Below are 27,060 nucleotides of genomic sequence, written 5' to 3' on the forward strand. Positions count from 1 at the left end.
TGCCGGGCCGTGCCAGGCCGGGGCTGTGCCATGCTCCACTGCAAGGAGCCCCCACCAGACAGCACCGAGCTCCTCATTAGCCTTGACGCTGCCTGCTTTAGCATTCTGTGTGTGTGTGTGTGTGTGTGGGGGGGGGTTGTTGTGTAGAAGTTTGCTTTCATTTAAAGGATTCTATTTAATAGAATTTTATTTGAGTTTTATATTCTTATCTCTTTCTCTTTCTCTCTCTCTCTCTCACACACAAACACACACACACACACACTCTGGACCTTTGTTTGCTCCTTAAACCATCCATCCATCCATCTAATTGTCTGCTTCTGTCATCTCCAATCAAAAAATAATTGCACTCTTCCTATTTTCCTTCCTCCATCCTTCATTCTCCTCCCTTTTCCTGGCTTTCTCCTGATTGGTGAGTGTGTGTATGGGCTCGCAGACACCCACCCACACACACAGTCCATCTCCACCACCTGACTGCAATTCATCATCATTATCATCTTCCTTAATTGGATGCCATCAGGACTCCTGATATTTCTCATTTCTACTTTAACAAACAGCAGCACTCTCCCCACACACACCCTTTCCCAAACGAGATTTTCTCCTCATAACCCTGTGTGCCCCCCCCCCCCCGCTCACTGGTGAGGGACTGGGAGAACGATGGTGATGGAGTGGCCGAGCAGTTTATCAGACGGATGGTAATGGTCTAAGGTCCGCGCTGATATTATCTGTCCTCTCGTTTCAACATTCCTAACAAGAAGGAAGGAGAAAGAGAAGGAAAATGGAGACGGTCGAGAAAGGATGAGCAAAGAGCTAAGAATAAAGATTAATACGAGCTGAAGAAAGAAACAAAGTCTCGGTTCATTTTTCTTCTCTCAACCTCGGCCTTCATAAAGACACCCCACTGTGCTCCATCAGCCCCCCCTCGTCACCGTGGACATTTGCGCTCGCAAGAATTGTGTGTGTTTATTCTATCATGCCTTTCCCCTATAATCATATTCATATTGCACCACCGCTAAAAGGATACGAGTGCCGCCACCAAAATCTCACACCGTCAGAAGTATTGGCTAGTAACGATTTTGACTTGCAGCTCGAGAGCACGGCAACACACAATGTTATTTTGGACTTGTTTGCAGTCATCGACGACTGCATCAAACCCTCCAGACCCTCTCCTCGTTCTTCAGAGGACATCGATGTAAAGGGTACGCTAGCGTGGCGTAGCTCCTTCAGGGAGCCGAGCGGCAGGTAAGTGATGGTGAATGTGAGCGGAGCAGAGGAAAAGGTCAGCAGCAAGGTGTCAGTGTGGCAGTAAACACTGGGTCAGTTCATAACTGCTGCTCATGAAGCCAAGCAGGACAGGAGGAAGAGGGAGATGAGTGGCCAGAGGTTTCGTGCATCTCAACGCAGGAGCCAATGTTAACTTTAGGTTTCCAATAAATGGTGAATAAAGGTTTGTGTTTTTTGCTGAAGTGTTCCAGGCTCTAATGAGCCCGCTGATGCTTTCAGCACAACTTGCCAGCGTACAGCTCGATGCCTTAACGGGATCTGCACCCTCACTTCAGCCTGAACCAAGCCAGACCAGAACCCAGACGAGCCGGTGCACACACCAGTCTGTTTCGGTTGCTGCTGACCAGTCGACCGCCACCATAAGGCTCGCCGGACGGCTCCGTATGTGGGCTTTTTTGTTTTTGTGGCACAGAGAAATATGGAATGAGTATTTTTTTGTCCAATTAATTTACTAATGGACCTCGAACAATCTGCCCCTTCATCACCTTTTATAGGTTCCAAAACGGTTGAATAGACTTGGCTCTCACGCTGCTTCAAACGTGGAAGTTGAAGAATATCACAGTAAAACTCTTTGAACCCTTCAGTCTGTCCCTCCCAACTGTGAAAGAAACACTGCCTTCCTCTCTCATATCTGGTGACTTGCTTGCCCCCCCCCACATGGATCAGTTGGCATGTACAGTGACCTAATACAGAAATATCATAGCATCAATAGTTTCCCCCTTGAGAAGGTACAGATAATAAATATCCAGCTGATTCTATGCCATCATGTATCTTGTGTGTCACATGGCAGCCTCCTGCTCGAGCACCATTATAAGTTCTGTAAAAGGAGTGATGTATGGGGAACTAAAGTTTAAACTTGACCTGACAGTGGATATCTTGTGGATGCTTTTCTTCTTTTGGAGAATGTAGAAAGAGGAGAATAGGTTTTACCCTCCAGAGAGACTTTGAGCTGATCCCCCCCCGCCCCAACCACCTCTCCCTCTCACTTCTCTCCGTTCCTTCACCTGGTCAAATCGTTTTCCGCTGATACCTGGCATTACCTCTATTCCTATAATTCTTTCAGCCTTCCCTCTGCTGCATTCTTAATTCCCCCTGTACTCTCCGCTTTTTCTTAAAAGGAATTGTTGTCCTCATCTTTTGTAGAACAAGTAAAGAATCAGTATTGCAGTAAACACTTGCATGTACCTCAAACAAAGGGCTTAGCTGTGGCTCAGCACCCCTTTGTGTACCTCATTGATTATTAAGGTCAACTCTCTGAACTACTATCCAGGGATCCATAGCCTCAGGCCATGCCTTTCCAGACCGGGTTGCATCACACACTTGGCCATCAGGGGATCTTATTTGGGTCGCCAAATAACATAGCTACTATTTTACCATTATATATATTACTATTAGTCTAGATATAAACTTTCAGTGAGTGGCTGTTTATTCCAGCTCAATGCATTTTCTCATTTATAGAGTAGACTGTTGAAAAAGTTATATATTGATAAGGAGATTATAATCAGACACCACACATACTGCTTGAAGGCACATATTTTCAAATAAGTACAATATGTATTTGCAGGGAGGCAAAAAATAAAACAAAATAAAATTAATAATTTTAATTGTAAACTGTTGAGATCTGAGTTTGGAACCAATTACCTATGGCATATTGAGAAATGCACAAGTGCGGGCGCACAATGACTGATTACCCTCTAACCTCAAAGCTGCATCCACACAAAGCGAGGCAGCGGTGAGTACGCAGCATTGAAGATGAAGTCTATATCTACTGCAGAATCATACATGATTTAGTAAGTTGGTGCTGAACACTCTCAAAGTAGCAGCAAACATGTAAGGGCATGCATGAGGAGTAGAGATATCAAGGTCTACAAAGGGATAAACTAATATTTAAGACTCCTGTTCTTTTGAAATACTGCCTCCACAGCTATAATAAGACTCTCATCCTAATAATTTATGGCACATAATTATACTCGTAAGCTCAGGCATGGATGAATTATGCCTTAATGGCACGTTCATGCAGCTGGTGTCTTTTTCAACAGCGGTATCTCACTACTGCTTATATAGACTCGATGCACATGCCGCATCGATATCCGACTGCACAGTCAAGTTGGCACAGCTAATTGCTAAAAAGGGCTAAGTGTTGACAGCCCAGGGCTAATTGCTTCTAGCATGTCTGCCGTGTGTACATCAAATGGAGGATTCCAGCTTTGGGCTCGGGCTTTGCTGCTGATTAGCGCCGGCCTTGCAGCTGCAATAAAGAGTCAATAAACAGACATCTCTGTGCAGAGACAGCGCCGTCACCAGCTAATTACCTCTGCCTTCACAAACAACTGGCAAGAGTGCAGCCGCACCTGAAGACTGCTCATCAATACGGACAGAATGAAATGCTGCGCCAGCTGTCACAGTGGCTACCTGGTGAACTCTACAGTTTATTATTATTATTTTATATAAAAAGGGGAAACTCATTAGCAGGTCTTTAAGATGCTAAAGCAGATGAGCTTGACATGGTGACTTCACCATGTTTCTATTGGCACCCACCAAACATAATTAATAGCGCCAGCTTTGATCTTACCTCATCTTTCTTATGTTGCAATTTATGTTGAGATAAAAAAAAAGATCAGGTCACCAGCAGAAGTATGAGAGATGAGGAAGATGCAGCAAAGAACGTAGAGGCTGGCAGGAAGAAGAATATGACAGAGGGTGGGAAGCAGAGATTAAGATTAACTCTGCAGCCAGACAGAAGTGGGGAGGGACAGAAGTGGGGAGGGAGGGGGGGTCTCAAGGTGTAAACATGATCAATTCACTGCCAACGAGGTTCAGAGACAGACTTCCTCTTCACATTTTCAGCCTCAGTGAAGCACAACGCTAGCTAGACTCTTATCTGTCTCTCTCGTTTGAAGTCTCTCACACACACACACACCTACACACACCCACACACACACACACACAAAGCCCTATGCCTGCCTGTGAATCTTATGCCAAAGCAAATTCTTAAGAGAAAACTAGAGTAAAAAACATCCTTGAGACCATTTGAATATTACACCCACAGCACATTCCTGCCAGCCACACAGTGGAGTGGATTAAAAGACAACAACACAGAGGTGTGGAACAAACCATGATGGTCGACCATTGTGGTTCAACACGTGACCACACCGCAGCCTCTTACCAAATACAGGTTTAGCCTTTCTGCTTTAGGCTATGCTTTAAGCTTCGCTCCAAACGAATGGACCAGATCCAGCAGTAGCGTCTGCGCAGACCCTAGATGTCACTGTCTATTCACTAAGCTTTACTTTAATGTGGCCATATCAGTATTAGATCATTACTTTAGCTTTATTTATCTAACCAGAGACCATGTGGCACAATGTGATCCATCAGGACAGCGAGCACGTTGGAGGCCAAAGTGGTCATTAGTTGCCATTAGAGGCCATTATTTAAAACCCCGACTGACTCAATGTCCTAACTGGCATCATGATTCAGTTACCGAGTTACATAGATTAAGACGAGAGTATTGCCAAATGACCCTAACCCCATACGCTGTCGGGGCTTTGTTCTTAGATTTAGACCAATTATATACATTTTTTGTTTGTGGCCGAGACAAAATTGCATCGCCAACACTTTTACTTCAATTTTCCTGTAACAATATATATGTGTGACCAGCTAAAATCATTTATGAGCATGTGCAAAAAAATGAGTCAACATTGCTAAACTGTGATAACCCTACAAATCCCACATTCAGATTAGAGCGATACACGCTTTAAAGAGCAGCATACTGTTAGCTTCTGGAGAGGGCAGCGAATACCAGTGTGTGACTGAGTGGGAGACAAAGAGCAAATGGCAATAAATTTGGCGAGCATCCAAGCGAACGAGAGAAAGAAGATTAGCAGCAAACTATCAATTTGGCAGTAAATGTACAGGACAGGCTACGATGTGTCCGTTAATTATGCCGTAGTCCTCCAGACCTCATGTCTGCATGAAGCATGAAATTAAACCGGTTTAATCTCATGCGCCAGACGGGACCACCAAAACCAAAAACCTGCACAACTCTATTAAATAACATTAGTGAGCACCAAAACGAATACAAAGAAAAGGATTACACCCATTCACGCCTTGTTTTTCTAAAGGCATCACCAGATCTCTTACTCACCGCTGTTTTCTGGCACTGGATGGAGGTGCTGTTGAAGCGCAGTGCAGGGACATTGTAGGTCTCCCCCTGGATGTGGAAGACGCATTCATAGTTCCTCTGTCCCGACTGAGGCTGTGGCAGGTTCTTGGCAGCTAAAGTGATTGGCTTGGTCACCCCAACGGGAATGTAGATCTGGGTTGAAGGAAGAATCTGAGGGCAGTCCTGCAGAACAAAAAAATGGAGCCTTGGTTATTATTATTTTTCCATGGAGAGGGGAAATTCAAAGCAAGACAGGTTGTTCAATACAGTCAGAAAATCAAGCAAGCAAACAGCGTAAGATGAGAGGAGGGAGGATGAAGTGGAATACTTGTTGATTAGATTGGGGAGGGAATAAAGGGAGGAAGGCTTGGCTTTCATCGCTGACTTCACGCCACATTTGCTCAGCACTCTGACAAACAGCTGTGCAGAGATTCTCTGCGACACGTGTTACAGGCCACAACGCTGGATGGCAGCTGCTTCAACAACGACGCCTTTTGGACAAAGTTCACAAATGATGATCTACCTGATGAAACCCGACACATCATAACAGCGCTGCATTGTTACATCACGCGGAGAGGAGAAAAGGAGCTGCATAATCTCGCCTCGCCATGTGTGACCGTCACTGATAATGGCCAGGGCCAAGAGCGTATTGATTGCAAGCAGCCCCATCCACTGGAGTAAACACCCCTGGAGGGGATCGTTGTATAGATTTAAAAAGGGGAAGCTTTCTAGAAGCATCTAGAAGAATTAATGTGCATCTATTCTCGCTTGAATTCAATGTACTGAGCAGAATAAGATGGGATAGTTTACTCAGCGTGTAGTATTTCTTGACTGTGCACGTATACTTTTCAGAACATTCCAGCACATAAAAACGGCAAAGAGAGAGGGAGAAAGAGGAGGAGGAGAAGGTTGGTGGGTGGGTGACAGAACTTGCACAACAAGACTAAAAGCTTGGGTGGAACCAATCCGCCTTTTGCTGTAATTGTTGCAGCCAAATGGATAACAAAGCTGATCGCTGCTGCAGCTGGGACACACACACATAATACCAGACATGTGTATGGCAGGACATGAAACGGCCTGGAAACTACACGCTTGAGTCAAAGATTCCTCGAATAAGTAAATGAAAGGCACATTGCACTTGGGTTTAAACAGCAACCTCAATAATAGCTTAAAATCATAAATGAATATTTGCCCGTCTTCAGGTTCAAACTATGTCAGATCTATGTGCAGAAGAGCTGGAAGGATGCTGGGGTGATACCCGCCTCGTCAGAGAGCAGGGCAGGAAAATACGATGCCAGAAATGCTTTGTGAACCGGACAAGTGTAAAATAAATATTCGCCGAAAACAAAACCCCACAGACGCGATCTGCTTCACTTCCTGCTGCATCGTCTCCTTTAGGTAGATATCTGGCTCCTTGTCAGTGAAATTTTTCTTTCCCCGCCTCTCCTCTGAGATGTTGTACATTAGAAGCTGCAGTGGGTCCCTGAGGCCTGAAGACAATGCTGGAGTTTGTTCATTAGGCTGCTTAGCCCTGGCCTTGTGTGTCACACACACACACACACACACAAACTCGTGCATAATGAGAGCGGGGAATACTATAGCAGGAAGAAGCAGGGTAGAGAAGACCTGATGTATAATCAACGAGGAGGAGGGTGGGCGAGCAGAGGAATGGAGGGGAGTCAGCTGGGAAGTAGAGGAGAAAGGATGGAACAAAGGATGGCTAGAGAGAAATTAAGGAAGTAAGGGGAGGAGAGATAGAGTGGAGCGGAAGTAAAAAGGATGCAAGGGGAAGTGAAGGGAGAATAAGAGGTAGTGACTTAAATTGGAATCAGAGCAACGTGAAATTATAGAGAAACAAAAGCTGTCAAAGCAGCAAAAACAAAAAAACATGGAACAGAATAAGAAAAAAGAAAAGCTTGATTGTTGTGCAACAAAGATTCTGAAAAAGAAGCACGCTGATGCTTAAGTTCAGTTGGAGGTCATCCCTCTATTAGCCTCAGAATCAGTTTCCTATTCATGCAGTTCTTTGTATCATCGTCTCAGGGAATATATATGTGAAATAAGTCGAGTAAATAGACAGTCATTGCATATGCAACATAAACATGGTTATCAATGGGATATTAAAACGCTCGACAATAAGCACATTATACCAAAGACTTCCAATTAAAAGGGCAAGTGAACCAGCGCCGATAGTTTATTGATGGCACGTTGCAAGAGTTTAGAGAACATAAAGCTACTGGATTCTCAAATGTAATATCTTACTGCTCCCCAGACGGGACGGAGAGAGCTTCTGGGAAAGAGATGGCAGGAAGTAGAAGACGACTATATGGAGGGGAAAGTGCTCTGCAGAGAGAAACTATTTCATCAGTATTTGTTTCAGATGCCAAAGTGGTTCAAAATCGGCATTTGAGTCATAAAATTCAAAGTACATTGAAACAATATTTCACCGGGGGGGGGTATTTGAAACTAGAAAAGATCTCCCGGCCTCTATTTTCCTTTCACGCCCTCATTTTATCTGCAAGGCCATTTCAGCTTTGGGTTTCTTGTCCAGACGGGTCCATTTGGTTGAATTCAAGAGCTCAACAGAGGAAGAGGAGACGGTGAAGAAGGTGTGTTTGGTTAAGAGGGCGTGAGCGCTGGAGGAAATCAACAGGTGAATTAAGCTCAAGTCTAAGCCGTGCATCTGAAAAGGACGTGAACTATACAGCTGAAGCCTCTCAGCAAAAAGGAGGCACAGAAATCACCTGCTCTATTGTTTCAAATTAATAAACACAGAAAAAGCTTTTATCAAATCTAAAGTTCTTCCTGGACTCGGCTCATCCTGCGCTTATAATCGAACATCAACTCTGAAGTAAGATCTCACCAACGGTTTGATCCGAATGCAAATTATTGCCTTTGTACTTCGGTTTTACGTGAATGAATGAGAGAATGCGTCACGAAGTGCGCACTCCTGATGGCGGACATCCAAGTGTCGAGTTTTGTTGAAAGCCAGGAGGCCAGCGGGCTTTTCCTCACCGGTCTGTGTCTGGCTTCGTTCAACAGCTGCTGTTAGCTTTGCCGCCTCAGGCTGGTGCCACACGTCTCATTTGTTAACAGCATAGGAATATATAAATAGCTAGATTTATTAAGATGTTCCGCATATATTACCTCACTTCCGTACAGAATTAGAGGAAATAGCTTCACTCTGAATATATTTGCGGTAGATGCATGACTTTTTATATTTTCTAGAGACAAAAATAAGCCAACTATAATGAATAATAATAATAGTTTTTGACAGTAATAGAATGTTTGATCAGTTTTTTTTGACACCTTACTGCCAACACCCAGAAGCCAGTTCTGATTGACTGTTGCTGCGAGTGATTTTAAAAACAGCAGCTGTCTTTCACGCCCGTTCTCAGATATTCATTTAGAAGGGGCGCCGACGCGAGCAACGCCACCTCATTCCATATCAAATAAATTAAACTATTGTTCAGCTGGCGAATCAGATCCTCTCCATCACAAGAGAGCAAAACAGCTTTGAACAGCCGCAAAGAGCAGATAATAACACTGAGGTGTGTGTGTGCAGATATGTAGAATACTGGACATTAGGATCAGGACGCACTGTAGTAGGAGAGAGCGAGGCATCGGGGATGATGACGGAGGGCAGGATGCGATATAAATAAATTAACGGCTTCAAAAGTCATCAGACTTCTGACTGTTTTGGAATAGCCTGACAAGACCTGAATTAATAAAGCTCCAAAAACACTGTGCATCTGTAATGAGGCTGGTGTCTGGTCGCTTTTTTGAGATGCCCCATCCCTCTCAACCCCCCCCCCCCCCCCCCCACCTCCCCAAGTCCATCCATAATTAATTGGCTGCCTCTGTGATATGGGACTATAGATCAGGGAGGAGAAAAAATAACATGTTTAATAATGAAGTAAAGAGATATGGGGAACCGGGGGGTGGGGGTGGGGATAGATGGCCTCAAAGAAGCAAGGGAGGGGGGGGGGGGGGTGCACTGGTACATACATGAAGGTGTGTGAGAGAAAATGAGAGAGAGAGAAAAGTCTCACGAAGCAAACCAAAGAGATGTCTGCAACCTTCGTCTAAAAGTCCCGCCAACAATCCTGACAATCATGCATCCATTCATGTCTCGATATACGCTGAGAGGCGCTCAGCCTTTCATCTACAGCGACTTGCAGGACCTGGTTCTTCTGTCTTCTGACTGAGTGAAGCTGCTCTGTAAGTGAAGCCGCTCAGAATGTTTCTCCAGCGCTGTGTTCTGTAACCGTTGGACCTAAACTCAGTCCAACAGTCTCACTTCCGTTTGTCATTCCGGACAGGCAGTGTAGTTACATCCCGGCGACAGAGAAGACGAGGGAAGGAAGCCGAAGGCTACAGTGTTGGGCGACATGATGGAAAAATGTCTCTATGACGGTATCTCAGAGGCAAACGTTCACACGTACTGGAGGGTTGGTGCTTTTGTCACAAACTAGGCAGCTTCAACAAGGCTGGCTTGTTCATGGTGACATAAAAATAATGTATTTGAGTACATTCTGATACATGACTTTTTTGTCATAATTTATATCCTCAACCAACCATAATTAATAGAAGCCATGTAGTATGGTATCATGCATTACATGACATGTGATGCATGATGGAAGTGTGTGTGTCGCTGTGTTTATGCAAAATGTAGATTAATATCCACAAGACACGACTACGTGTAAAGAAGCACGCAACCTTTATTAAAAGCGAATATCTGTACGTGCTGCAGGGTGTGGCGCACACACGAAAGCAAATGCATGTGAGGGAGACACCGTGCACGCTGAGGCAGCCTCATTAGGAGGCAGAAACCAGAAAGATGTTCCGCAACCAATCCCACACTTACTCCCGCAGAGAGGAAGAGAAGGAGAGGGAGAGAGAGAGATTTAATAAGGTGGCGACACGTAGAACAGTGCAGAAGCGAGGGAAGCGAAGGAAGAAAGGGAACTACTTTGAACCTTGAAAGGGACTGAGAGATTGTCCGCCCACTGCCTATGCTTCTGAGCAGAGTGCCGATGCAGAGGAAATGGAGAGAGAGGGAGAGAAGGGCGGGAAAGGATAAGGAGTAAATGGAAAAAGGAGCGTCTGAATTCGAGCAGCGGAGGATGGCGTGCCATGAACGTTATTCCTCGTGGATTATCAAAGACTCAGCGAGCCGGAGCTGGACTGAATCTGCCTGCATGCATGTCCTTCCCAAACATCCCTGTGCTGCTCTTTGATGCAGCACAGGCACATACATGTTGATTTCACTTCCTAATCCCTTATCCTTGACTTACAAGGAAGGTGACAAACCTACATAACTCTATCCTCTCAACACAGACGGCGCAGCAAGCTGCAAAACAATAAAGGCAGCAGGAATGTTCCCGAGGTTCTGTTTTTTTCTTCTTCTTATAGATTTTGAGAGATTAAAGGGGGCAGGGTGGGACTCCTGGCACCCCCCCGTTGTCATTCTAACCCAGATATGTCAGCAACAATCAAACCTCCTGCTCCAGCCTTTCAAAGGCGAGCCTTGAACTCAGAGAGAGGTGTGCTCTCCTGGCTGCGGCTCCTCTCTACATGCAGCGTTTCACAGAGCGCTGAACTTTTGATTCAATCTCTAGATGTGCCACCCTGATTTATCTTAACCGAGGAGTTAGCCCACCGTTTCGCCGGTTATGCCAGTTTGGATCTCTACACCTCAACGGATAAAAGGATTGTCAGTAAAGAATATAGAGTGGAGAAGTTTAACGATTATACTTGAATTACAAACTGACAGCGAGCCCACTGTGGGGGATTTTCTTCTATAATGAATTAGAGCCTAACAACCAAAATCACTCGGGTCAAGATTGTCTTTGCAACGTGAACAAAAAGCATCATATGAGCAGCCTCAACCTCAGAAGCAGCTCAGAGAAGGCAAGAGCATGACAGCACTTTATCCCCACAGATCCATAATGCTTCGCTTCTTAAAATAATGTTATTCATTGAGAAAAGCAAAAGCCTTTAATAGTCTTTATGGCAGGAAATTACTGATATCCAGCACACCAATAGTAACAGCTTCCGACCCTATCCCTATATGTGGAGGACCATGGGAGTGTGACTATAAAGGTGTGGAATAAAAACCAGCGCAGGTCACATGACTAAATCATCATGGTGGAAAAACCCCAACATGACGGCGGAGATTGTGAGATTCGATGACGCAACGCGCTGCAGGCTTTACGTCTCCACTTCCTCTGTGCCTCTCCATCCATGAAGTTGCTCCGTTTCTGAATCACTCTCCTTTTTGTGTTTTCCCCTTTTCTTTTGGCTTTAGGAGTGTTAATTATCTGTTTCCAACTGCCGTCATCTCTTGCTCTGTGTGACTCTGCATTTATCTCTTTCCGACACACAAACATGTCTTCACGGTGAAAGTGAAATATTAATTTGTGGCTGAATGCAAGGGCAGTGGAAATAAAGATTTAATCCAGCCTGAATAATGAAACCATCAGGACCTGTGACTGACAGACACCCAGAAACACACTTGTGTACATCCCGCGTTGCGCCGTGCATCCACCGTGTCGTCGTTTTGCTGTTCGCACGTTTGTAGAAAGCTCGGCTTCACATTAGCTCTCCGTGAAGCTCCACTGATTCATAATGTATTCATTGCAAAAGACAGCATGTCAACATAGCTGAGCAATTCTCAGCGCATCAGTGGGCTTTCTGGGTGACACGGAATTATATCAAGGAGAGAATAAACTAGCTCTGATGCTGTTTTTGCCAGCAGTGAGCGGCGTGTGGCCGTGAATTTTCCTAACCTCAAATAAGGATTTCAACCATTTAGTCCAAGGAAGAGACTTTAGAACCTGCGACACCTTTTGTTGCTCTTAACTCTTAACTCGACTGCACCCATAAGTGTAACTCCAGCGTACTTCTGGGTGTCTCCCATTCAGGGTGACCCAAAATCCCTGCCTTCTGTCAGAGCACGATTATCGCGTGATGTGTAGACGCTTCAAAGTCATGAGGTAGTTGACGGCAAGTCTTCTAAAGAACGCATAAAGGCGGAGCTGGAGGAGAGCAAAAAAAATATAAAAAATGTAGATAAGCTGTGGGACACAAAGGCTAAAAATAGCACGGGAGAGAGGAGGAAACATTTCCATGTATCTGTACACACGAGGCAGATCCAATCCAGAGACGGCAACCACATCTCAAGCCTTTCACCTTCCTGGTCCCAGTATGATTGTGTGGGAAGCGCGCGCGTGTACACACACACACACACACTGACTAAAAGGGCTTACTTTTAATTGTGGTTATTGCATAAGTGTTTGAGAAGTTACATGAGAAAGCTAACGGGCGGGTTGCTGTGAGGAGTGTTTGAACGTGGTACCACTCAACCAAACCTGAACCAAGTGTTAAACGCTGGACAACCAAAGCCAGAATAAACTCCGTCTGGCGAGGAAGGCCGGAGCCTCAACAGGTTGCTTCCATTTCCCCTCTTTTTATCTTTCCCTCAGTCATGGACTGCATTTGGAAAATAAAACGTGTCACTCATTGATGGAATCTGCTCCTCATTACTGGCTTGCCCTTGACTTTATTTCTTTTTTCTTCCCTTTCTTTTTCTGTTTGCATCTGGTCTCAATTACAGCACCTCTGTCCATCTGGTTTGTCATCGGTGGAATAAATGAAGCTCTGGGGGAGACTGCGTTGTTTTGGAGAGCTTCATGTGGGATATTACAGCCAGCCTCCACCCATGTTCTTGATCAACATTGTAGTAAAAATGGCTTACGTGGAACATTTCCTCGTAAGGTGAGGCACCAATAGAAGTGTGGAAGTTGTCCAGCTGTGTGAATGGACAGAAAGACACTGTGAAAACATGATTTGGCTGATGTGATGGAAGAAAAATGAACCAAAAAGGGAGGGATGATGAAAAAGACGAAAAATATTCCCTTATTTATTGAAAATGAGAACATAAAAAAGAGGTGCCTAATATTCATCCTTTTGCTGCGTGTGTGTGCTTTCTCAAGATAAGACAATTAGTGAAATTAAGACTGATTTTTAAATATTGTGCTTATTGCTGAGAGGGGAGGAGAGGAGTGCATGGAAGACGTGCAAAAAAATAGACTAAAAATAGAAGATGGAGAAAGATGAAATATGAATCAGTAAAAAAGTAACAGCCAGAGTTCAGGAAAAAAATAAAAGAGGCAAACTAACAAATCTCAATCAAGCTAACTGCTGCCTTGATTGCTGGAGTGATTGAGCCTCCCTTTGCAGCACAACAAACACATCAGCGTGTCTTAGCATAGCCGAGTCCACCCGCCCGGAACCACGCATGCATTCTTCATGCCGCTGTCTCAGAAGAACAATTTCTCTCAGGGGATGTAGAAGAAATGAGGAGGAAGGAGACACAAAAGAGAGGAAATTAAATTATGACCAAGAGATTTGAAGAGAGGAACATGAATAAATAAATATATACATTTTTGGTTTTTAATTCGAAGCCCTGCCCCGTCGGAGGGTTTCGAAGTGGACATGCAGAGGACACGGTTGGAACCTCGCCTGCTCCACCCCCAGAGCCGCCGTTTTTATTATAAAGTCACTCCTGCATTTTTCTGTCCTGCTGCTCTGAATTTATTTAAGTTCCGGAGAAATTGTTGATTCATTTTTGATATACCTATACAAGCGCCGCGACTCAAAGAAATTTACAGATTGCCAGCGCAGTGCAAGAAGGGTGCAAGAAGGATGGCACAAAGAGAAGTTCTAAAGAACAAAATACCGAGCCTCTGCATCGCCATGGCAACACAGGATTCAGATACAACTGAAAAAAATTGTGAAGAGGAAAACAAGATGGAAAGGAATAAATGTTTGATGTTCAATTGTCAAATATGTTTTATAATAATTGTTGCAATTCTATGCCAGGAAAGAAAAAACACTGATAAGAGATTCGAGATTGTGTGAGCTCAAAATCAAGGGTCAGAGTTCACGACGACATGCTGACCCATTGTCACTGCACCAGTCTGGAGGGATACTTCTGTCCTCTTTCTCCTTTCTTTATAATCCACACACAGGAGAACCAAGGTGAAGGGAGAGAGATGAGTAGATGAAGACAGATGCGGTAGAGCGAGTGAGCGAGTGAATGAAGCAAAGAAAGAGAGCGAGTTGCATCTTTGGAGGAGGAGGAGGAGTCCAGTCTACAGGGAGAGCTGCACTTGCTGGGGCATTGAGAGTGCAACTAATAGATGTGGCAGCTAGAAGAAAGATGATAAATGACTGTGTGCATGTGTGTGTGTGGGTGTGTGTGTGTGTGTGTGTGTGTGTGTCCCTGCCAAGAATGTTTACACTTTTGTGCACCAACTACACAAAGTGCTGTCCGTGTTGGTATGTGTGTATACGTGTTTGCAGATGATAGATTCTCATTGGAGCATGTGGTCATTGGTTTCTTGCGCAGTGGCTCGGCCCACATGCTGTCGTCAGGCGGTCGGTCTATCTGCCTTTCTTCCTGATGTCACTCTCTTCCTCTTCCAATCTTTTCATCTCCCTCTCCAGCCATTTGTCAAATCGCAGCGCACCAGAAACGCGACAGAACATTACAGCAACATACCTCTAAATCTGCCTGTGCAAAGACATAGTACTTACAAATATTTGCTACACCTCATTTACTACCCAAGAGTCCTCTCCTGTCATTCACTGATATTATTACGCAGTTTATGTTTACTTCCAGATCCTGATGTTTCCCCTCTCGTCACCGCAGCCGTTTCCTGTTTATCCATCCGTCGCCCCTCTGGCCTCTCTCAGCTCAGAGCGTGCTAGCCAGTGCCCCCCCCCCACCACCACCATGTCTTGCAGATGGGCACCCTAATCCGCTAACATTAGCTCCATGAGGCGTGAAGGCTGGGTCCATGTCTTGTTTTGGATGGACACAGAAGATGTGTTGAGCGTACTGGTGCTTGGGATTCTACACAACGCAGGTTGTAAGAAGAGATTAAGATAGAAGTAATTGGATAGAAGTCGGCCAATTAATAAAGGCTAGCGATTCAGGCCAGCCAGCAAGTGGGGGCTGTAATCTGGATAGAGATAAGAGTAATACTGCAACTATAAGAAGGTAGGATGGAATTAAAGTGTACGTATGTGTATTATTTGCGTAATCAGACAAAGCTCAGGCCGTTAGTATGTGAGGCTGCGTTTGGTGTGTATGACAGCGAGCTGTGAGCCCATCACGAATGTTTTCATATTAATCAAGCAACTGACAAATAATTGTTTTGCTCTGCATGTTGCCAAATGCAGTCACCGCTCTGCAGAATGGATATTAGCATTTATGCTAATGCAAGCATTCAGATATGTATGAACAAGGCAGCATTTCTATGAACAGTCATTCATTGCAGCCTGCTTATGGCCTTATGGGCCACGACAGAATCGTTGCTGCGCAGCACACAAGCTGTTGTCACCGTGCCAACAACCACTACTACACATCCAGGCAGCAGACACACACACACACAGCTGATGGGAAGAAACCCTGGGGAGAAGCCACAGCAGTCGTTGATGCTGGAGAATGACCTAGCATTCACTGTGGGCTCACACCACAGGGGGGGTTTTCTTAAATCTATAGATAAACATTTTCAAGGAAAACAATAATAAAACATTTAAAAAGTAGTAATAATCGCTTAGAGCATTTTTTTTGGTCCAGCCTTTTTTCCTTCCATTAGGGTTAAGAAAATTAACTGACAGCATGCCCCCTACCTCAGAAATGTTGACGCGCCCCTCCTGGAATGAGCAGTCGTTGGCGTTCTGGGTGCAGACGTGGCGATATTTGCACCAGTGGCACGGGAAGGAGCCGTTCACACAGGAAAGGCAGCTGAAACAGAGAGGAGGGGAGGTGGTAAAGGGTTAACTACTTTATAGCCCGTTCAACATACAATCAGGTGCGATTTGCAGGTCTATGAGATTTGTGACCGTTCACACTGATCTGTCAACATGACGTGCGACATTTCTACAATTTGTAATACACGCGTAAATCGCGATACAAACGGATTTTGATTTTTGTTTTGGAAAAACATCTTCCAAACAAAACACATTTGAAGACTCTTGCACACTTTCACAAACCTGAATAGTTTCGCATCAAAAAAATCAAAATGAAACAAAATACACACCAATCCAAAATATGTTGAAGTCTGAAGTTGCTTTGCTTTTAACTTAATGTTTTATGTATTACTCAAAAATGTAACGTTTTTCCCATCCTGTTAGGAATCCTCTTTTCGTCGTGTAAACTTCCAGCCTCCTATGTTCCATTCTTATTGCCAGGTGTCTCGTCTTTCTTCCTCCATTCATCATTACCCATATGCTTGTCGCTGTCGATTGGTGGATGCGCTTACAGTAGAGCCTACACTCTTCATATATTTCCCTGCTTACCTCTTTCTGTACCTCTGCTGTATCATTTTCTTCTTTCATTCAGCCCTGCCCTTGTCTCCATCCCTTCTTCCCTTGCTCCATACATCCCTTTCATTCATGGCCATCTCATTTTAAATAGCTCTCCCCCCGTTCTTTGTCTAAAGATCCTTTTCATCCGTGGGGCTAATAGCGCTCATCCATTTAAAATTCACCTGCTTTAGCTGACACAAGGCGCAGATAGACATGCTGAAAGAGAAAGATGGGAGAAAGAAGAGAGGGGAAGATCAAATGCAGGTGGATTTCCTAGGGAGAGGTGGAAATGGCAGACGTCGTGGGAGAGACGGGAGAAGAGGGGGGTGAAGCCTGCAGTATCTGTGCAGGGGGCCTCGTCGGAAAGGGAGGAAACATTTGATTCGAAGTTGGGAAGTGAACGTGTGTGTGTGTAGTTACATCTAGTTGGACACCTGGCGAGCCTGTGCAGCCTTTGAGAAATACAACACAACCTCTAATCTAATTTGTGTGTGCAGCATTTTGATGCAACTTTTATGAGTTTTAAAGTAAATTGTTCATTTTATTACAGCGCTTCAGTTTCAAGTATTATTACTGTTTTTCTGAGCATGTGGTTTATTGTGCCAATAAGCCTGCTTCTCATGCAGGCTGATGGAGGACGTCTGCTGTACGTGAATTATTAGAACATTTGAAATGTTATGAGCCTTCTGAGAAGCTCTAGAGTGAGCTTTAACCCTGGCTAGGACACAAACAACCATAACCGTTATTGAATGAAAGATTAGAGCGCTACAGCGTGCTGGATGATGGAGCCCATACACGATTCCATCAAACCCTGACACTGATTCATTTGGATCAATTAGGGCGCCTCATTTGTTCTGCGTCCACTGGAAGTGATCGTTTCTGGACGGATCCCTCCTTTTGAGCGAGATCAGAGGCTGCATCTTAATTTAATCCCACTGCCGCTTTAATTGACCAATTTAGCATTGTGCCGAGAGAAGCCGTCCATTTAGAATGAGGGATGTGTGGCTAAAGAAATAACAGGCCTCTTAATTCCACATGAGAGCAAATAGCAGATTAGTCAATGCTTCCAACAAATGGAGGAAACGTGATTTGGCTTCATGGGCCAGGGCGAGCATAGGGTGCCCATTGCCCCAGATAGCAGAAATAGGGGTTTAGTCCCAAGTGAGTTGGTAGGAAACAGATGACGGGGTGTCAACGCTGAACAAAAGAGCAGATCAAATTAATGATTCAAGACAAACGAACTCGTGGCTCGATCGCAGAGCTCATCGTGTGGCTTGGCTGTGTTTGCTCGCTCGGCAACAATTACTATTTGAATGTCAGTCTGCATTTTCTATTAAGGGCCCACCAACAGATCAGTGCTCATCAAAATACAATGCAGAATAACACAGCAGGTATCCAGATCCAAGTGCAACACACGACCCAACGTATGGCCACGAGCTCACAACTACAAACCACATCTGTCACCGATCACCGAGTCCTGACAACAGCGGGGTTTTTTTAATCAGAACTTTCTTTTTATTCTCGTCAAATCAACCTTGTTAGTGGATCAGTGACTTTGAAATAATGAGCAAAATATCAGCAGGTAACCACTCTCAAACGTGTGTGACTTTTATGATTACGTCCTTTGAAATTACAGCCGGCGCCATTATGTTTTCACCTAAAACTAGCAGTGGGCAATGTCTGACAAGCTCCCGCTGCTCGTCCTTTGGTTCTTTAATGTTACCGGGGGCCCTCGTCACACGCTGCCGTCGGAGCTCAAACCTCTCATTCAGCCTCGCTGCAAGCCCTTTGAATGCAAAAGCCCCACCTGGGGCTGTTTAGGGACATTTAAAGTTATTTCTCTCCTGTCCGTGGGTTCTTACATCCTTTCACTCTTCAACATCATTATCTTGGAAGTGGCTGTAGACACGCTCTCCGTACGCCATTCTCTTTATACTTATTTAATATGTTCATATTCAGATAGTAATTAAGCTATGCTATCTTTGGAGCAGCAGTGTCTCAGGGCCTGACTCAAACCGAGTTCAGCCTTCTCCCTTATCCTTGGCCAGTCTGCAATGTTTAAATGCCGCCCACTCTAATGAGATGGATATGACACACGGAAAGTACTTATTTATTGGCTGCGATTCAGTTCAAAGGAAAAGAGGTGAATACTTTTATGGTCCTCTAAAGCAGTTTATCCCTTCATAGCTGGATCTGTTTCAAATTTGAAGGCAGTTGATAAAACCCAGCAGGACCAGGATTCATGTACTGAATTTTCGAATAAATGCTGTCTTTCTGACATTTGATAAACTTTCCCCCGACAAATACTTTAAGAGCACCATAAATCACTCAACGAAGGACCCAGACATGGAGAGAAAAGATGCTTCATACCAGCTTGTTCAGACAATTAAACCCTGGTCCTCAATATATTCAATAAAAGGGGGGGTTGTGGAAATGTAAAAAGCATATGGAAATATTTAATTAAGGAGAAATCATGGCCGTAGGTGATTTGCTATTTCAATCTCACTAACCCTTAAAATGAAACAGTGGTAATTCTAATTAGATTAATACCCCTATGCTAATTTATGGCATTTTTGAGAAGGCAAGAGATCCAACTTAATCAGCCGAGTAAATAATTGGGAGGGCTGTGTGTTTTTCTTGCATTAGTCGGACATCTGTATTTGAGCATGTGCAACTGATTAAAGAACATGATAGAGCAATTCCAGTTTTGATCCAGTTCGTGCCCTTTCTAAACCTACCTTCAATGTAGACGGATTACAAAGTCAGAGTGAATGAAATGTCTGCACCAACCTGTGGTTCTCTCAGTTTAAACCTGTCAAAGGAAGGCTACACGCCTTTTAAATAATGGCTAGGCATTCTGGAAACAAGGCCAATAACGTTACCAGTCTAATCTCATTAGGCACCGCCCACTGATACGACGGCTGGACCACCAGATCAAACTGGGGTTCTTAGATCACATCTCTAGTCGTCATCAGAGTCGCTGATCCAGTTGGAACGTGCTCCATCTAACCATTAAATGAATGTCCATTACATTACTTGGAAGCTGTATAACACCCAGAATCAGATTTTATCGGACCTCATTGGGGTAAAATCCTGTCTGCCTCACTTTTGATGACTTTCTTACACTTTTTTGTTTAAGAGGATCATTATCACATTTTTAATACATCCATATATCCAACGGAGGACTATGATAAATCTATTATTTAATTGGGCATTATAAATTCTAATAATGTGTACTCACAAAATATAAAGATGTACCCTTGTCTAGGTATGGGGCATGGGGAGTTATAGCAAACACCACAGGGTCCTCAGGGAGGGAAATAAACACGGTAGACTGCCACACCCGTAACCAGCTGAGCTTATCATCATGGCTGAGTCAGAAGACTTTCTTGACGAGGGCAGAGAGACGGGGGTAGTTGGGTAAAAGGTCGCCTTAACGGATTAGGTGTCTGAGACACTCAGGGCTTCAATGAACTGCAACAGAGCGGAGAGAAGCGTGGCTGTGCATGCTTATGTGTAAGTGCGTGCATTTGAGGTCAATCCTCGAAGGAGGCTCATCTGACATCCATAGAGTAGCCAGTACAGAGCCCTGTGGTACCCCAGGGGTCACAAAGCCATCTGCTACCCCGAGGCTTATGATATCCCAACAGACGTCTCAACCTCTCCTGAGTATGGCAAGGATGGACAGGGTGTCATACAGAACAGAATGGACTTGGAGGATTATTTCAACCCAGCAGGCACTCTGAAATGGACTCGGGGTAGGACTGGCCTAGGGGTGTGGCTTGATGGGTGAGCAGAAGGTGGATTAGGTGTGGAAGTGAACTGGGATTGGGCAGATAGCTAAGGGTGTCTGGAGTGTGAGAGACAGGGACAAAGGCCCAAGTGAACTTCCTTCCTCTTGCGATATTTAGGTACGTACCTTGAGATTGTCTTGAGTAAATAAGTAACGACCTATCGGAGTACCAGATACCAGATACCAGAGTAGCAGAGTACATGTAAAAGCTATTTGTTTATTATCCTGGAGTCACCAGATCTTCGTTTATTGAATTAATGATTCAAGCATCATGAGTTTGTGTGAGGAGTTATGATAATAAGGCTAGAATTACCATCCCACATCCCAATCATTTCTCATATACAGCATGTTTGATTTGTTCCCCTTCAATGGTAACACAAGCCTCCTGTGGAGGGGAGTTACATGTGTGTGTGTGTGTGTGTGTGTGTGTGTGTGTGTGTGTGACTAACTCAAGGACAGTAACATGAGACAGCCTTTTGGGAGACGCAACAGAGAAACCAAACAAAAGGGAAAAGACAAAACCAAAAGAGTAATGACCATCCCATGCATGAAAAATTGTTAAGCAACTTACGACTGGTGGACGCTACAGTTGTAGAAGACGAAATCCACACTGGCAAACTTCTTTCCTGTTTCCTTGGATTTTAGATAGAGCTTCACCACTCGCTTGTCTCCTGCACAAAAGAGAAGCATTGAAAGTAATGCATTTAAAGCAGCATCAAATACTCCGGACCCCACAACAGCTTGGTCCGTAGTAATAATAACCAGTTTCTGACTTATGCTCCACGAAGGAAACTTGTGGATGGGACAGATGAAAAGGAGGGACTTTTTATTTCATTTTTTATCCTCCAACTTCAGTCAGTGGTAGATTAAAACAATACTTTTCTTGTCGGAATTAATTTGCAGCTCAAAATACTGTATAGCACACGAACTGAATGAAGTCATCAAAAGGAAATAAATGTGCTAATTTGGATCTATATTAAAATAATTCATTGACACCATGTCACAATTTAAATTAAATCCCGCTTGTGTGACCTCAGTAAATGACAGTCACATACTAAGAATCACTGTAGCCTAGCAACAAGCCACTCACGTTACAGCCACAGTGGGGTGGTATTAAAAATAGCAGCAGCAGTGTTTGGATGCCGGAGCTGATGAGTACTCATAATGGAGCGTAATGGGCTCAGATGAAGAACTATTGAGATGTCATTTTGAGGAAACTTTGAGAGGACGATCTGACATGTTTTCATAGCTTTGTTTTTATCGTCTTTGTCTTTTGTGGAGGAACTGGACATGAAAGAGGTTCAAAATCTCTGCACCAAAGATACAGATATTTTTAAATAGAACGATAAGCCACAGAGAAGTCGCCGCTTTGAAAAGAAGTTAGTAGCAAAATCCGTGGTTATATAAAAATACAACTAAAATAAAAGAGACGACAGCGCATAATGCATGATAATGGTAATTCAAAACCAGTTCTATTTTCAGTAAGTAAATGCAGACTTGGATCTTTGAAGGTGTTCTGAATAAAGACATACGAAGCTAAGAACAGACTTTTATGGACACTGCACAGGTTTAAACTTTGAGATTCGGAGAAATTCTAAATACTCGGGGAGAAACGCATCAGCCACGTTCATGAACATGGAGCATACAAAATGTGCCCGATAAGAAGCATGAAATATTCAGGATCAACTGCAAAGGGTGCATTTAGTTTAAAACAGACAGTTTGGGGAAGGAATACGATCACTACCTCATATCACGTCATCGCCATTCCCCTTCCCGTGCTCACCTTTGTTCCGCGTGATCGGCATGACGTCCCGGACGGATGGGGACAGGCAGAAAATGTGTTCGCCCTGGATCCGCCCCTCCGTCTCGACGTAGTCCTCGAAGGAGCAGTTGACCCCCGCTGACAGATCAGGGACATTACGAGCCTGGAGGACCAGCTAGGGGACGAAAGAGAGGGATGATCAGCGCAAGATCAATGGAAGGACATGGTGAACATGGATTGTTATAAGATATGACACTCGGGTTAATGGGTGTTGGGGGTGTTGTTGAGTGCTTGGCTGCCAATCAGAGCAGCTATTACAACAAGGTTAATGTGAACGTATTAATGTGTGGAGCGAAAATGAGGTAAACTGCAGTCAGTGGGACGTATGCGGTTACACTGACGGAACGAGAGCTCAAACACGTTAACGGATCTCAATGATTTAGATGAAAGACTAAGTATTTAGGTAATCAAGAGTCGCTTCTTCCTGTGACTTCAGTATCACATCTGGGCTAAATGACATCACGGCCAGACGTGGAAGGAATTCATACCGAGGGTCATTGTTGGTTAACTGGTTCCTCGTCCCCCCCGTTGCTTTAGCGGTTTCTGAAGCAATGTAATGTTTTAAACATGACAGTAAGCGACGGCCTTCCACTATGCAGAGCTGGTGCTTTTCTTTTTTTAATGATGTCATTAACAACTGAATATCAAACGGTTCTAAAAAGATCTCATTCTGAGCTATGAAATCTTTATTGTTGGTTAAGCTGTGTAAATTCCACCACTCTTGGGACCACAGGCACAAGAAGACACACCTGGACTTCAGACATGGTGACAGAGATGTTTCTCGGCTGGACGGTGAGCTCCACACACTGCCTCTGGTCGGAGGCGAACCTCTGGGGCTCGCCCGCCCGTTCGCAGCGGTCTTTGCGTGAGCAACTGTGGAGGGACCATCAAATAGGAGGAGGAGGAGGAGGAGAACATCCAGGGGGAGCAAGAAAGGTCAGGAGAGAAATTGTAGCAGTGATTAGAAGAGGAGGTGGAGAAAAAGAGAGCGAGAGAACAGAAGAGGGAAAAGACAGAGGATATAAGCGAACTGTTAAGCTAAAATGACAATCACATTAAGATGACAAACTTGTGCAGCCATCAACGTCACGCAGAAACGGGAGCCATAACAGAAGACAAATAGGCAGATAGCTTTCCCCGGCCATTACGGTAAGCCTTTATATCATTACCTTATTGCCCTTGGCATTTTTGTAACAGCTCCGATGCTACATGAACACCCAGCCCTCTGATCAATTCGGTTTACAGCCACACTCGCTTCCAACTTCTTGCAAGATACACAGCGAATCATTAAAGTTCCCCCGAACCACAAAAAAGCCGGCAACTCTTACAAGCTGCATATCAAAGGGGTCAGCGCTTTCACGCATTTATTACGAGTCAACTGATTGTGCTAAAAATCAGCATGCACCCCCATACTGTACCTGCTTTACTATTAGCTATTCATAATGCATTAGCTATCACTTCACCTTTGTGCTAACAACAACTGGTCCCAGCGGTGGCAGGAGAGTGCAGACGCAGCGTTCTGCAAGGCCTTAAAAATGAAAGGGAGGCAGAAAAATGCTAAATGGCCGTTTCCGTGCAGCCGTCCCCTGACTTAGCTAGCGTTCAGTCACGTTCAGCAAGAAAAAGGTGTCGCCAACCGCCCCCCCGAGAGTCGCCAACACAACCACACACAGCGTGCGTATAGGCAGGAGATGCACGACGGCATGTACGCATCAAAACGGACCACGTGTGTGTGTGTGTCTGTCATTCAATTCCACAGTTGATTGAGACCACCATGGTTGTTAATAAGATGTGGCTAAAAGCACCAGAGGGCTGAAACGGGCTTATAAATAATTTGGCTGTTAACACTCGGCCATTATCGCGAGGGCGACCGCCAGATTAGGAAACACCATCAGGTAGGAACTGAGTGAGAAGTATTCAAGACGCAATGTCAAAAAAATGCATCCAAATGAAAGCTATTAGCTCTGGTTCAAGTCCATCATGATTGCCTGCGTATCCCAAAGATTGTGTGTGTGCGTGTGTGTGTGTGTGTGTGCCAATAATGGAGAAGCACATGTGGTGTGTGCGCCTGCAGGACAGACAGGTTGGAGATGTGTTTGTAAGTTTAATTAACACACGCGAGAAATGGTGTGCCAAGTGCTCGAGGTGTTCTAAATGTAGTTTAACATCCTGCCACCTTTCAATAACGTGTATCTGCTCTCACATCCTGCGGTGTGTATGCACACACACACACACACACACCTTCAAGTCAAGCAAAGGGAGTGGAAAGATTTCAAATGGCATCTTTATTCACAATAGCTTTCAGTGATGATTAATTTTTTAAGCATAGCTATGATTTTCTACCGTGTGTTCTGTAATATTAACATCTATTTTACGCTGACCTAAGCACCTACTAACGTCTGTGTAGGTGTAAGTGTAAAGTGTAAAACGACTGTCGCAGCCGTTTTGTTTTCCAGCTTCGGTTCTGAACGGCAGGAACAGAATTATTACGTCCTCGTGGACATGCTGATTTTTGCCCGCTTTCGGCGACGTCAGCATTTAATGCTTTTCTATCCGTGTCTGGAGAGAGCTTGCAATCGGATCCAGTTTGTAAAAGAGGCTTACGTTTAATAAATATAAACGTAAGCCTCTGTCAGTGTCAGTGGGTTCCATGCTTCTTTCTTCTGCTCCTTTTGGTACAGATTTTCAAATTCATCAGAAACACAGAAGTGCAAATGTCTCTGCTGGCGGAGGGAAAGGTGTCAGTCGCCTATTTTTAGCGACTTCATTTATCAGTACTGACAGGAAGCTTTCAAGTTTAAGAGGCTAGTGTTTCTATAAATCATAATTATGTTGATCAGTCTCGTTTCTTTATTTAGAAAGTTATTAGAAGCTTTAAAAATTAATTTCTGAGGTCAAACAGGTTACAAACAAACGACTGGCGTGCTGTGATCCAACGCCTCGCCTGCGTGTTACACGGAAACGCTTCAGTTTGTACATAATCTATGACCGCCTTTCAATGAGCAGTTAGACAGCTGTTAACCTTTCAGCTCATTTGCATGAATTACAATAAACCCTTGTGTACGAACACACAAGAGTTATGGGTGAAAAGAAGTCTGGGGAAAGTTTAGTTTCAGTCTTTGTAGGATCTAGGAAGTTAAACTTAAGGCTGAAACTCACTGAATGAAAAGTTTCACTAATGCTCCAAGTAAAATAATGTCAAAAATAAAGTAAACTGATGCTGAAGGCCATTAATTTAACCCTTCACGCCACTGGTTACTATCTATTATGGCTGTTAGCACTGATAAGCTTTGGCACTATATAATAACTCAAATATAACAACAGGAAGTGTGCAATCTGAATTCCATTCTTCTTTATCAGAATCAGGAACCACTGTGTGGTTAGGGAATCTATCCATCTATGGTGACAAGAGACTCCCGAGTTCAATTCTTTTCACCTACACACTCACTGTTCTTCATTCCAGTTCAACGTGGCTGCGTGTGATAGGAATCAGCCTGAAGCATGCTGATGTGTGCTACTTACACATTGTGGAGGATGCACCATCCACAGTGAGGGTCTCTGGAGCCTAAACACTCCCCACAAGTGGCGTACTGCTCGCACCTTTCCACAGGAACCCTTACCACCTAGGGAAACGGATGGAGAGACAAAAGAGAGAAGAGGGCGGTAATGAAGAAATGATTAGTATAAGTTCTAATCAAATTCATAAGGTGAGCATTATAAAGTTTATGAGTCGGCTCTGCTCAAATAGTCAGGATGTGCGTTTGTGTCGGGTCCTTGTTCTTGTGAGCAATTCCGGACTGGCGGTGTGTGACAGCCTCCAGTCGAGCGTTTACAGGAGAGGCCCAGCAATGCATGCTGGGAGACTCGACAGGTGGGTGTAGCAACACTGCCGTGATTGACAAATGACCTCAAAAACCAGTGGAACGCAGAGGAGCAGAAGGACAGACCCAAAGCAAGTGTGTGCGTGTGTGTGTGTGTGTGTCATGTTGGATGTACGAGCTTGCTGACAGGCTACAGATGTTGCCTAAGTAACAAGACCAAGTGTTCAAGTTAGCCCTTCCCTCTTATTGAAGGTGTTGACAGATGGTTCACAACGCGGCTCCAGTGGGTCTGCAGGAGAGTGTGTACACACATTTCAAGATATTAATAACAACTTGAGTGTGTTAAAGTGTGTGCACGTGTACATAATGCTAGTCGGCAACAGGGTAGTCGTGCACATTTCTGCATTTGTGTATGCACACATGTTGAAAATGTCAGACCCCACATAAGACTTTGCTTCACCGTGGAGGGATCAATCGACCCATTTAATGTGTGTGTGTCTGTGTGTGTGTGAGAGATTGTCAGAATAAAAAATAAAAACTTGGCAGGTCTGGTTTGCTTCTGACTGGTGACCATGTGGACAAAGTAACAGCAATGAAATAGCAAACTGAGGTGAGGCCAAGTCCTGAGATATGAGATAGAAACAATGCGATGAATCTCATTTCTGCTCTTAAATCTTGTATCCGATTAAGTTTAGGACAAGAGGTCGGCTCAATCCGGGGCCAAATGGGCCGGCTAATCCCTCGCTTCTTTCTGTCCCTTATTAGCGTGTGTTGTTTTTTCCCCTACTAAGCATTTTGT

The 27,060-nt window shown here is 44.3% G+C and overlaps 1 protein-coding gene across 1 annotated transcript in view; it reads right to left on the reverse strand.

Moving 5' to 3' along the window:
* plxna1b (plexin A1b) overlaps window positions 1-27,060 on the reverse strand; it is a 119,147-nt gene that overhangs the window by 43,744 nt on the left and 48,343 nt on the right. The window contains exons 4-9 of the mRNA XM_068742625.1: window positions 25,963-26,063; window positions 23,190-23,313; window positions 22,402-22,555; window positions 21,190-21,289; window positions 16,148-16,262; window positions 5,426-5,626 (exon numbers count right to left, since the gene is read on the reverse strand). Coding sequence (XP_068598726.1) covers window positions 5,426-5,626; window positions 16,148-16,262; window positions 21,190-21,289; window positions 22,402-22,555; window positions 23,190-23,313; window positions 25,963-26,063 — 795 coding nt within the window. The remainder of the gene's footprint in view (window positions 1-5,425; window positions 5,627-16,147; window positions 16,263-21,189; window positions 21,290-22,401; window positions 22,556-23,189; window positions 23,314-25,962; window positions 26,064-27,060) is intronic.

This window comes from Brachionichthys hirsutus, chromosome 8 (genome assembly GCF_040956055.1).
Source record: "Brachionichthys hirsutus isolate HB-005 chromosome 8, CSIRO-AGI_Bhir_v1, whole genome shotgun sequence".
NCBI classification, from domain to species: domain Eukaryota; kingdom Metazoa; phylum Chordata; class Actinopteri; order Lophiiformes; family Brachionichthyidae; genus Brachionichthys; species Brachionichthys hirsutus.